Source organism: Oncorhynchus gorbuscha, linkage group LG12 (assembly GCF_021184085.1).
Source record: "Oncorhynchus gorbuscha isolate QuinsamMale2020 ecotype Even-year linkage group LG12, OgorEven_v1.0, whole genome shotgun sequence".
NCBI lineage: Eukaryota > Metazoa > Chordata > Actinopteri > Salmoniformes > Salmonidae > Oncorhynchus > Oncorhynchus gorbuscha.
The window spans coordinates 26,680,550-26,693,928 of record NC_060184.1 but is presented as its reverse complement, the minus strand read 5'-3'; the positions used below and the strand labels follow the sequence as shown (position 1 = coordinate 26,693,928).

The 13,379-nt window shown below is 42.9% G+C and overlaps 1 protein-coding gene and 1 non-coding gene across 2 annotated transcripts; one reads left to right on the top strand and one right to left on the bottom strand.

Moving 5' to 3' along the window:
- Positions 1-10,495: 10,495 nt before the first annotated feature.
- trnaa-ugc lies at positions 10,496-10,567 on the bottom strand. Its single transcript has one exon. It is a non-coding gene; the product is annotated as a tRNA-Ala (tRNA).
- A 425-nt stretch (positions 10,568-10,992) lies between these two features.
- On the top strand, positions 10,993-13,241 carry si:dkey-221h15.4 (uncharacterized protein LOC563950 homolog). Its single transcript, XM_046291670.1, has 6 exons — positions 10,993-11,530; positions 11,736-11,870; positions 11,987-12,086; positions 12,233-12,377; positions 12,473-12,598; positions 12,818-13,241. The coding sequence occupies exons 1-6, from the start codon at positions 11,165-11,167 to the stop codon at positions 12,984-12,986; spliced, it is 1,041 nt and encodes a 346-aa protein (XP_046147626.1). The 5' UTR covers positions 10,993-11,164; the 3' UTR covers positions 12,987-13,241.
- The last annotated feature ends 138 nt before the right edge of the window (positions 13,242-13,379 follow it).

Below are 13,379 nucleotides of genomic sequence, written 5' to 3'. Positions count from 1 at the left end.
TATACAGAGAGGAGTTCACTATTATTGTGATCACCACCAGATTACAACTTTGAGTGAAAAGGTTGAAATAAAGAACAAGAGCACATTGTTGTCAACGAGACAACGTAGGAATCTTCTCCGTAGACTGTAGATGACTTGTTTGTTTTTGTGTTTGCAAGGTGAACCTAAGAGGAAGCAAACAAAACATGTCAAGACCCAATACAATGTTAAGAAAAATCATTGAACTTTGTTAATAAAAAAAAAAGTCTGTCAATAAATTTTTTAAAGATTGTGTAAATGTTTACACACCTTTCCCTCAGTTAAACCAAAAACGATTGCGTGTTCTGCCGGCCATAACAAACATGTCAAAGCACTCTGAAACAGGATGAAATGTGTTTAATTTGAATGTTGTTGATTAAAATAAGATAATTTACCGTCTTTACAAATTTGTTGCAGATTACCTTCTCACCCCTGTGTGAGGGATAAGAAGGATGCATCACAATTGATACAAGGAGAGGCTACAGGTCGGTCAACTGTGAATTAAAACCCAGCCAAAATACAACTATGAGAAGTATGAAGTTATGCTTACCATTCCTCTCAGATTTGGTAGACAACATAATTTATCAGTTTGGGCAATGGCAATTTTTGTTGAGTCGGGAGAAAATGCCATGGCCTTGACAAATCTAATTGTATTAGTCACATGTGCCGAATACAACAGGTGTAGAGCTTACAGTGAAATGCTTACTTACGAGCCCCTAACCAACAATGCAGTTTCAAAAAAATATGGATAAGAATAAGAGTTAAAAGTAACAAGTAATTAAAGAGCAGCAATAAAATAACAATAGCAAGACTACATACAGGGAGGGTACCGACACAGAGTCAATGTGCGGGGGCACCGGTTAGTTGAGGTAGTATGTACATGTTTATTTTTTAATTTATCCTTTATTTTACCAGGTAAGTTTGCAGCAACGACCTGGGGAATAGTTACAGGGGAGAGGAGGGGGATGAATGAGCCAATTGTAAACTGGGGATTATTAGGTGACCGTGATGGTTTGAGGGCCAGATTGGGAATTTAGCCAGGACACCAGGGTTAACACCCTTACTCTTACGATAAGTGCCATGGGATCTTTAATGACCTCAGAGAGTCAGGACACCCGTTTAACGTCCCATCCGAAAGACGGCACCCTCCTCCTACTGGCCCTCCAACACCACTTCCAGCAGCATCTGGTCTCCCATTCAGGAACTGACCAGGACCAACCCTGCTTAGCTTCAGAAGCTAGCCAGCAGTTGTGTGCAAGGTGGTATGCTGCTGGCGACATGTAGGTAGAGTTATTAAAGTGACTATGCATAGATGACAACAGAGAGTAGTAGTGGTGTAAGGGGGGGGGGGCAATACAAATAGTCTGGGTAGCCATTTGATTCGATGTTCAGGAGTCTTATTGCTTGGGAGTAAAAGCTGTTTAGAAGCCTCTTGGACCTAGACCTGGCGCTCCGGTACCACTTGCCGTGCAGTAGCAGAGAGAACATTCTATGACTAGGGTAGCTGGGGTCATTTTATAGGGCCTTCCTCGGACACCACCTGGTATGGAGGTCCTGGACGGCAGGAAGCTTGGCCCCAGTGATGAACTGGGCCGTTCGCCCTACCCTCTGTAGTGCTTTACGGTCGGAAGCCGAGCAGTTGCCATACAAGGCAGTGATGCAACCAGTCAGGATGCTGTCGATGGTGCAGCTGTAGAACCTTTTGAGGATCTGAGGACCAATGCCAAATATTTTCAGTCTCCTGAGGGGGAATAGGCTTTGTTGTGCCCTCTTCACGACTGTCTTGGTGTCTTTGGACCATGTTAGTTTGTTGGTGACGTGGACACCAAGGAACTTGAAGCTCTCAACCTGCTCCACTGCAGCCCTGTCGATGAGAATGGGGGCATGCTCGGTCCTCCTTTTCCTGTAGTCCACAATCATCTCCTTTGTCTTGAGACAACATAGCTCTTCGTTCCATACATTTACATTTACATTTAAGTCATTTAGCAGACGCTCTTATCCAGAGCGACTTACAAATTGGACTGCAAGAAGGTTGGGCTCCCGAGTGGCGCAGCGGTCTAAGGCACTGCATCTCAGTGCTTGAGGCGTCACTACAGAAACCCTGGTTTTAATCCAGACTGTATCACAACCGGCCGTGATTGGGAGTACCATAGGGCGGCGAACAATTGGCACAGCATCCTCCGGGTTTGGCCAGTGTAGGCAGTCATTGTAAATAAGAATTTGTTAATTGATTTGCCTAGTTAAATAAAATAAACATCACAACATTATCACTCGATCAGACACAGCTTCAGTTGAGTATTTCAGGGAAAAGCTTCCGGTATCAAACTGACCTGACAAAGTGGTGTGTATGTAATTGATGTGAGTATAACATGTGATAGTCAAACGACAATGGTGGTGATAACTTACCTTAGAGTCAGCAGGCTTAGTAGAGAACTTATCCCTTTACACCTCTGTCCACAGTGCATACAGCACATTTGATATAATTCGGTGCCCATATCATACAAGTCACTTTGGTAGCTCGCTCCCTCCTGTGGTAAATGGACCACAATTTGGATAACATGTCAGTATACTTCACACGACGCTAGCTGTACCCTCAGTGAACCCGGCACATAACGCACTGCTGAAGCTAGAAACATACTGTTAAGCATTTCGATACACCCGCTTTAACATCTTCCAATCTGTGTACGCGACAAATAAACTTAGATTTGACAGTGTGCTTCAATACGGTCTCTGGAGCAACACCAAAAAGCCTAACGTCGTTACACACAGACACTGTCCCTGGGTCATCCGTTGAATAAAATTGACATGTTAACTACTAAAAAAAAGGTAGTTAGCTAGCTAGTTAAGGACACATACTAAGTCTAGCTAGATACTAGACAGAGCTAACTAGCAGCAAGCTAACGTTAGTCATCAAAGCATTAACGTTACGTACAGTAACGTTTGCTAACGTTAACTTTAGCTAGACCTGGTGGCTAATGTTAGCTAGTAACGGTCAAGTTTGCGGCCGTTAAAAGGGTATTCAGATGTTTTAGTCGCATGGTTAAAATCTAGAATAATCTGTGTAACTACTGTAATGTGAAATCGTTAGAAAATTAAATATGATCCCTAAATTATTGCTGTTGACGTTAAGTAGACTGAGTGACAAGGGAGGCAGACATTTTGGTAAACATCCGTCCTCCCTGGTTACCGTTGTCTGACACGTACGTGGGCGTGTTCAAATTTTACGTTTTTAATCTCACGTGCACAAGTACAGTGAAATCCCTTTCTTGCTAACTCCGTTCAAACCCAACATGCTGTAATCAATATTGCACACAAAAATAATATAAGGTAGGAAAAAAACACGAGAAATTAGACCGGACGACCGTGGTTTACTTTTGTGCGCTACCCACTATAACTAGTGCTTCTATTTGTAAATCCGGAGGTTCGGGAACGAGGGGGGGGGATCTGGTGTACAAGGAGCGCATGAGACAAAAAAATCGCCTTTATTGAAAAGCATTGAATGCATATCATCATCATCGTATTTGAGTAGTGGCATAGAGCAGGCATAGAGCAAGTGACACAAATGGGTTACATTTTTAGTACTCTAGGATCCCAGAAAATGTTGGCATTTTATAAAGGAATTTAAAAGCAATTCAAAGACATTTTCCATGACTGGAGACTATATTTTTTAATACTGCACAGATTAAATCCACCAATAGCCTAGGCCTGGGGTGCTCAGCTACTATTTGAGGTCCAGTCACAAATTTCATAGGTGGCAAAGGTCCAGATGTATAATGTAATTTATCAGCGTAGTAACAAATCCCAACCTGTACACACCATTCTAGTTGGCAGAGAGAAAATGTTGCAGTTTTAAAGCAGATTCTGCACATTTTGCATGGGACAGAGGTTTGTTTCCCCTGTTTTAAAGCTAATATCCTTGAGTTCATTGCATTCTTCCATATTTAATTTGTGTTTATATGATACCAGGGGTCAAAGCCCAAGCAAGTAAAGTATTTTTTACCATGTCCTGGGTACGGATCCGATCCGCCGGTTGAGTATGGAGTGCCTAGGTCTAGGTGTGTGGAGATGCACATATTGTAGGCTACAATACCAGGAGGGAAATTAGTCCTAAAAACATTTTTCTGTGTCACTGACTCACCCAATGATAAGTAGTTCACTTGCTGGTGGTGGCCGATGTGTTCTTGCCTAAAGCAAGCTCTCTCACTTGTTTTACTAAAAATTCTAGATCACCAGTACTCCACACACAGAGACGTGTACAAAGCTCTCCCTCGCCCTCCATTTGGTAAATCCGACCACAACTATATCCTCGTGATTCCTGCTTACAAGCAAAAATAAAGCAGGAAGCACCAGTGACACGGTATATAAAAAGTGGTCAAATGAAGCAGATGCTAAACTACTGGACTGTTTTGCTTTCAGAGACTGGAACATGTTCCAGGATTCTTCCGACGGCATTGAGGAGTACACCACATCAGTCACTGGCTTTATCAATAAGTGCATTGTGGACATCGTCCCCACAGTGACTGTACGTACATACCCCAACCAGAAGCCATGGATAACAGGCAACATTCGCTAAAGGGTAGAGCTGCTGCTTTAAAGATGCGGGACTCTAACCCGGAAGCTTACAAGAAATCCTGCTATGCCCTGCGACGAACCATCAAACAGGCAAAGAGTCAATACAAGGCTAAGATTGAATCATACATCACCGACACCATGCATGAGAGCATCAGCTGTTACGGACGACTGTGTGATCACGCTCTCTGTAGCCGACGTGAGTAAGACCTTTGAACAGGTCAACATACACAAGGCTGCGGGGCCAGACGGATTACCAGGACGTGTGCTCCGGGCATGTGCTGACCAACTGGCAGGTGTCTTCACTGACATTTTCAACATGTCCCTGATTGAGTCTGTAATGCCAACATGTTTCAAGCAGACCACCATAGTCCCTGTGCCCAAGAACACAAAGGCAACCTGCCTAAATGAATACAGACCAGTATAGCATTCACATCCATGAAGTGCTTTGAAAGGTTTGTAATGGCTCACATCAACACCATCATCCCAGAAACCCTAGACCCACTCCAATTTGAATACCTCCCAAACAGATCCACAGATGATGCAATCTCTATTGCACTCCACACTGCCCTTTCCCACCTGGACAAAAGGAACACTTACGTGAGAATGCTATTCATTGACTACAGCTCAGCGTTCAACACCATAGTACCCTCAAAGCTCATCAATAAGCTAAGGATCCTGGGACTACACCTCCCACTGCAACTGGATCCTGGACTTCCTGATGGGCCATCCCCAGGTGGTGAGGGAAGGTAGCAACACATCTGCCATGCTGATCCTCAACACTGGAGCTCCACAGGGGTGCGTGCTCAGTCCCCTCATGTACTCCCTGTTCACCCACGACTGCATGGCCAGGCACGACTCCAACATCATCATTAAGTTTGCAGACGACACAACAGTGGTAGGCCTGATCATCGACAAGACAGCCTATAGGGAAGAGGTCAGAGACCTGGCCGTGTGGTACCAGAATAACAACCTATCCCTCAACGTAACCAAGACAAAGGAGCTGATTGTGGTCTACAGGAAAAAGAGGACTGAGCACGCCCTCATTCTCATCGACGGGGCTGTAGTGGAGCAGGTTGAGAGCTTCAAGTTACTTGGTGTCCACATCAACAACAAACTAGAATGGTCCAAACACACCAAGACAGTCGTGAAGAGGGCACGACAAAGCTTATTCCCCCTCAGAAAACTAAAAAAATGTGGCATGGGTCCTGAGATCCTCAAAAGGCTCTCCAGCTGCAACATCAAGAGCATCACTGCCTGGAACGGCAATTGCTCGGCCTCGGACTGCAAAGCACTACAGAGGGTAGTGCGTACGGCCCAGTACATCACTGGTGCTAAGCTGCTTGCTATCCAGGACTGCTACACCAGGCAGTGTCAGACGAAGGCCCTAAAAATTGTCAATGACCCCAGCCACCCCAGTCATAGACTGTTCTCTCTGCTAACGCATGGCAAGCGGTACTGGAGTGCCAAGTCTAGGACAAAAAGACTTCAACAGTTTTTACCCCCAAGCCATAGGACTCCTGAACCGGTATTTGCATTGTGTGCCCCCACCCCTCTTTTTACGCTGCTGCTACTACTACTACTCTCTGTTTATCATATATGCATAGTCACTTTAACTATACATTCATGTACATACTACCTAAATTGGGCCAACCAACAGGTGCTACCGCACATTGGCTAACCGGGCTATCTGCATTGTGTCCCGCCACCCACCAACCCCTCCTTTACGCTACTGCTACTCTCTGTTCATCATATATGCATAGTCACTTCAACCATATACCTACTACCACAATCAGCCTGACTAACCAGTGTCTGTATATAGCCTCGCTACTGTATAGCCTGTCTTTTTACTCTTTTTATTTCTTTACTTACCTATTGTTCACCTAACACCTTTTTTGCACTTTTGGTTAGAGCCTGTAAGTAAGCATGTCACTGTAAGGTCTACACACCTGTTGTAGTCGGCGCAAGTGACAAATAAACTGATTTGATTTGACTTTATTTTAAAGTTGATCAAATATTCTGGTAGCCTAGTAGCCCACTTCACGCGGATATGACTCTACGGAAAGAAATGATAAAGTACAACGCTGGAGAGATGAGGTGCAGGCTCATATCTACAGAATTGGAGCAGAGAGAGATCATATAAAAAGTTAATCTTGTTCTAGTTTTGTGCAGTGGCAATTTTAGCATGTACATCTTGGTGGGGCAAACAAACAAAAATTGGAGGGATGCGTGCCAGCAAAGCAACAACACAGCACGAAACAATACATTACTTGCACTATAACGGTGACAAACGGTGCCCACAAACTGTTAAGATGTAAAGACAGTTTCAGGTTGGATATTCAACGGATATTCGCCTGTAGTTTTCTTTACGTCCACCAACAGCATTTAGGGACCGTCAACAGTGACAATTCACATTTTTCAAATTTCAATAGCTCTTTAACCATTACTCCAAACACTTTCAAAACTGGTTGTAGCTAACCCGATGGCATAGACACACATTGCACACCCTTTAGATTGTCCATTTATACCTCACATGGTTTTACACAAATGTTTCAAAATGTAGATTTTTTTAAAATGTATAGCGACAGAATTCAGAACATGGGCCGTTCTTACATAAGCAGACAATGAAAGCTCTTACAATATTTGATGATTACCTTTCTCTACAACAGGTTATAGGCAAACAAGTACATACTGGCCACGAACAATGTGTTTACAATACCGCGTTGGTGAAAATAGACCAATTTAATGGATGAGGCACACGGGCTACTAACAGCTTACTACACAACATACACTTAGTATTACTTTAGCTACAGTATAATGTTACATATCTCTCTGGCATCATATATACATTTATGAAGCAGGATAAGACATTTATGGACTCACATCGTGATGTGCTTAAACAGGAAAGTGGCGCGGTGGTCCTTCTTGGGCACATTTTGTCATCAAAGAGAATGATGAGTTGAATGACCGCTCAAATCGTATTTTCCCGGTCGAAGCTCGTTTGTCCGGAGTTCTCAGTTGTCTTGAACTCACAGCTAGCCACTAATTCCTTCCCAAACCACCCATTGTTGAATTTGCGATTTCCAACTTGTTGTGTAATGTTTACGTCCAATAGCCGATGAGCACCGAGACGCTTATCTCTAATTTCTCTTCATATGACGAGGATTTGATTGTCGATTTGAGTCATGGTGACGACTGTTAGCTTGCCAGCTAAGATTTTGAAAGTACGATGTTGACATGATCAGTCCAATCAAAGTGTCAAGTGTACTCCCTCTCCGGACTCTAGATCATCAGGCTGCTGATTATCCCGCACACCGGTCACCATCGCCTCGCGCACTTGCGCCTCATGACACTCACTTGGACTCCACACCTCCTTGATTATCTTCCCTATATCTGTCACTCCTCTTGGTTCATTCCTCTGGTGTTATTGATGCTGTTTTCGTGTCGATGCATTGTTTGTGGTTCGTGTTCTTTGTTTGTTTTACTCGTTACACAAAGCGACTGTATATATAACGTGATTTGATGTCATTCTATCTGTGGCCAATGACCTTGAGGCTTCTTGGATGGGCACTTCTAATATAACTCTATGGCAGAACCCAAGGGGCAAAAACGTTCTAGCTCTAACCTTAGAATTGGGGATGACCTACTGTCCCATGAGTGACAGAAAACTTAGCCAATCCGGTGCAACGCTCTGTATTTTCTGCTTGCTAGCCCCACTACCACCACAGAAAGCACTGAGCTAGGCTCAAACACCTGCTTTTCGGAGGAGCCTTACTCAAGAAAGCAAAAAAGAGACCATGTTTGTATGCTGCTTTAACTAATTTACACTTATTTTTTATATTTTTTACATTGTTTGCTAACTGATATGTTACACGTATTAATGCCAAAATAACAAGCAAAACAGGCAAGCCCTTACAATGAAAATAAATACATATATAGAGAATATATTTTACCTAAAAGTGTGGGGATCAAAACAGGTGGGGCCCCGCCACTGGTTCTGTGAGAGATACAGGCGCGCTTCTCACACAGCATGCATTGGTCTCAAACAGGTTAAACTGATCACGTTTACATACACACCGATATCCCATTATTATTATTTTTTGTCGTTGACATATGTTGTAACACATGTAAGCATATCTCATAATAAACCGAAAAGGCATGGATCCCAGTTATGAGAAACCCGGATAAAATTCCTGGGATATGCTGATTTTAGATGGGATACGCTACTGTGGCATGTAACATTTTATCCCGTTTACTGTTGTTTTTCGCGGTCTGCACGGGCTCACTTTCGCATATCATTGGTGTATAAATATTGTATCATTTTACTGCAATACATGCACAATTCTGCAGGAGGTAATAGTATAGGTTATTACGCAGTGTTACACGTGAGGTTATACGCCTACAGTCAGTGTCCAGATTTCAGTTACTATTCCATTTAACCCATATGAATTTAAATGAGGAATATTCTGTTTATTCATGCCTGCAGGGATACTCCAGAGGGGGATATCAAAAGTGCATGATGTGAACCGATGTGAAATGGCTAGCCAGTTAGCGGGGTCGTTCGTTCTGAGCTCTTGAAGTAGTTGCTCCCCTTGCACTGTACGTGCCGCGGCTTTTGTGGGGCGATGGATAACGATGCTTCGTGTGCTGTTGTGTGCAGAGGGTCCCTGGTTCGAGCCCGGATTGGGGCGAGGAGTGGGACGGAAGCTAAACTGTTTCATATGTAAACATCTAGCTAGTTAACTACTATCCGGAATACTGGGCACATGTGTTCAATGTTAAGCAAACCATAACCAACCCGAATAGACTCTTAGATTATCAGGCCCTGCTGAAAATCTACTTTCTCACGGTATGCTTACAAAAAAGATGTATGAATTAACTTTGATCGCTTTTATTAACATTTTTACATTACAAAAAGTAAAACTTATATTTCATGCCATGAGCGGTACCGGATCCGGACAAGTAGGATCCGGAACGAAACGGTGAGGTGCTGGTGTTGTGCCAAAATTCTCCCTCCCTTCGCGTTGTTCCTTGCTGCGACTTGCTTGCTACTATAGTTGAGAGTCTGCTTTTCACTCCTTTATCTAGTTAGCCTACATTTCACTGATCTTAGTAGCAGAAAGCATTTTTCTCTGCATTTTTCGGTTTTGCTATTTGTTTCAAGTGTATGTGGCGATTCTAGCTTGTATGGCGCCCTGTGCGTACCCCGGCAAGATGCCGACCTGGTCGGCCACTCGTGTCGCCCGTACCTAAATCCGCTACTGATTTGTATTAGTCTATAAATAAATATCTCCTATGTCTTATTCGACTAGTATTTTTGAAAGTGCAAGGATAAAAATTCAGCCATAGTTGTTCTGAAATGTTTATTGCTTGCCAGCATTTTACTCCCTCCTCTGTTTAATATAACACACATACATTAATTATTAATTTCGGATGTCTATGTGAAGTTTGTTCTATAGAAAGTATTTTACTCTGATGTGTGCCACAGAAAGTATTTGACTCTAGCCACAAAATGTAAGAAATTAGAGGGGGGATTCTGGCAGGGGGGAGATGATCCGGCTAAAATTCAACGAAGCACGGACTATAACCCACTACAGCAGAGTTTGCTCGGTCCTCGGGACTCCAAGGGCTGCACGTTTTTTGCACCAACACTTCACAGTTGATTCAAATGATCAATGCTTGATGATTAGTTGATTATTTGAATCAGCTCAGTAGTGCTAGGGGCAAAAACCAAAACGTGCACACCTTGGGGTCTCGAGGACCGAGCTTGGGAAACCCTGCAGTAACTCCTAACACACGACAATATCCGGAGCTCGGACTTGTAAAATATTTGTCAAACATAGCAAAGCTAAACGGATCAAATGAAAAAACATATGCCAGTGTTATCGAATTGCAAAAAAAACCTTCCTGGAGATGCCGGGGATTGAACCCGGGGCCTCATACATGCAAAGCATGCGCTCTACCACTGAGCTACATCCCCTTCCTTGCGATGTGACGCGGATAAACCAGTACACTACAGTTATGCCACAATACGAAATGAATGACAAAATATGAATTAAGTGCATATTTATTTGCCCGCAGACGGATTTCTGGTCGTTAAATACGTTTTAATTAGGGTAAACATAATTATTTCTCTGTAGGCCAAGTATTTAGTTGCTACTAGATCTACAAGGCTATACTATATATTTCCCGGTAATGGTAGTGACTGCAGTAGCTACAACTAAATACTAATGGTAGTGGTAGTAACGTTACTGAACAGTAATAGGGCTGTCATAGGCCTGCTAACATTAACCCAATCTAAAATGATCTTCATAACAAATGTCCACTGACTACTAGGTGACAGGTCAAACACCAACGTGACACAGCAGATATGAGAGAACAAAAATAAAACACTCATATGACAGCCTTTGACATTAGGACAGGGGAGGGATATCTGAGTCTAATCAGAGAGAGGGACATGATGTTACGAGACTTTGAATAAACGGATCAATACATTCTTAGAGCAATTTGAAGATATCACCTAGAGACCTTTTAAAGGGGAAGAAAATATTGTAGTAAGAGGGTCAGCCCAGCAAATATGCACAACCAACTGATCCAGTGTTTCGAGGGCTTTCTACTAAATTTGTGTTACATAAAGGATTTTTTTGAGCTCATTATTGGAGCAATCTTTTACCTTTTTGAAGCCCTTGTGCGTCTGTTCATCCAGCCACCCAGGAAGGACGTGGAAGGGGAAATAGTGTTGGTAACAGGGGCAGCCAATGGTATTGGCAAACTGATAGCCAAGGAGCTGGGTCGTCGTGGGGCTACCTTGGTCCTTTGGGACGTCGACTGGGAAGCTCTTGATGAGACAGCCAAGGAACTTCGCCAGATACTGGACATACGTGTCTATGCCTATGCTTGTGACTGCAGTAGACGGACTGAGGTGTATAAAGTTGCAGACATGGTAAGGTGGTTTGTTCTATGTTTGAATGAAAGCTGAGATAACTTTTAGGACAGTCAACTTTTTAAATGTGCACAATAATGTGTATAATAATGTGAACACAGTGTGTAATTGGTCATATTATGTTTAACAGGATAAAAAAGTACCTTATCCACCAAGCACTGTGTGTGATTTGATGTACACTTTGACTCACCTGCTGATTCAACAGGTAAAGAGGGAGGTGGGGGATGTTTCCATCTTGGTGAATAATGCAGGAGTAGTGACAGGAAAGTACACCTTCACAGAGGCCCCAGACAACCTGGTGGACAGAACACTGAGGGTCAATGTCGCTGCTCACTTCTGGGTAATTGAGCTTGTAATTTCTGGAGAGGCAAACAAAACTATTCAAACCTTATTTAAGAGTTGATCTGTATCCTGTATGATGATCCATACATTTCTCTCTGACATGAATCTGTACAGACATACAAGGCTTTCCTCCCTGCTATGATGTCCAGGAACCATGGGCATCTTGTGTGTGTGGCCTGTCATGGAGGACTGTTTGCTATGAACGGATTAGCAGGTGGGTGAATCTTCATGTGGGTCATTTACACTATTTGGAGTGAGCCCTGAAACACAACAATATTAGCTTCTATCCATAGTGTTACTCCACAGAATTTAATAATAATTTACTGACTTTGTTATAACATAAACATTTTTTGTTGACAGACTACTGTGCCAGCAAGTTTGCAGCTGTTGGATTTGCTGAATCCATTGCCTTAGAGATGCTTGTCCTCAAGAAGGAGGGGGTCAAAACTACTATAGTATGTCCTTACTTGATCAACACAACCATGTTTGGAGGATGTCAGACAAAGTAAGTTATCCCTATATGATTGCCCCCCCCCCCAAGTAACTAAAACTGGCAATAATGATACTAGTGTAATTTCTATCTTTTCCCTTCTTGTTTAGGTGGCCATCTTTTCTGCCCATCATGGACAAGAGGGATGCAGCAAAGATGATTGTGGATGCAATCCTGAGGGAGAAGATGTATTTACTGCTACCCTCCAGTCTGTACTTCCTCATGGCATTAAAAAGGTAGACATTAGTTCCATACCTCAGTCGTCTCTTTTCATTTTCCCAAGGCCTTTCTCTTGTATCAGAAGTTCAATGGTCAGTCACTGAATCCAGGGATTGATAGGCCACATCTAATGACACCTGTCGCAGAGGGATAATTTAAAGTTTTGAAGTCTCTACCACTGAGTTACTTTATAATAGTCACCTTATTGATCTCAAGTGCATTTTCTTTTGTTTCAGCTTCATGCCAGCCAAGTTGGGCATCATCTTGGTGAATTTCTTTGGAGGATTGGATTTAATGGATCGATTCAGGGGAGTCCCAGTGCCCATTCTGCCATACAAAAAGCCTCTGCGCCAAAGATACGACAGCATTGGTGAACCACAGAATGCAATAGTCTATCACAACTAGCTAATATAAGAAGAAAACTACTGCAGTATTGCATCTTTTAAGAGGACTTTGTAAAGGAGGTGTTGAATGGGGGTCAGGTAATTTGTCAAACAATACATCATACATACAGATATTCATAAGTAAGTAAAGTGTACATTAGACTAGCCTACACACATTTCTTGAAATCACCAGAGGCAGGCAGGCAATGGCACTGTATGCAAATAGCCTATTTTGAGAATGTTTATCAGAGCTAAATAAAAACATATCTTCACATTATTCCATGCTTTGATCTATTGTGTGAAGTGAATCAACAGAGCCAACTGAACAAACAGCATGTCTTAATTGCCATGATTCTGGGTGCCAGTCTTCAAAGGCGCAAAAGCCAGCCCTTTGAGATTGTCCCCTCCTTAAACG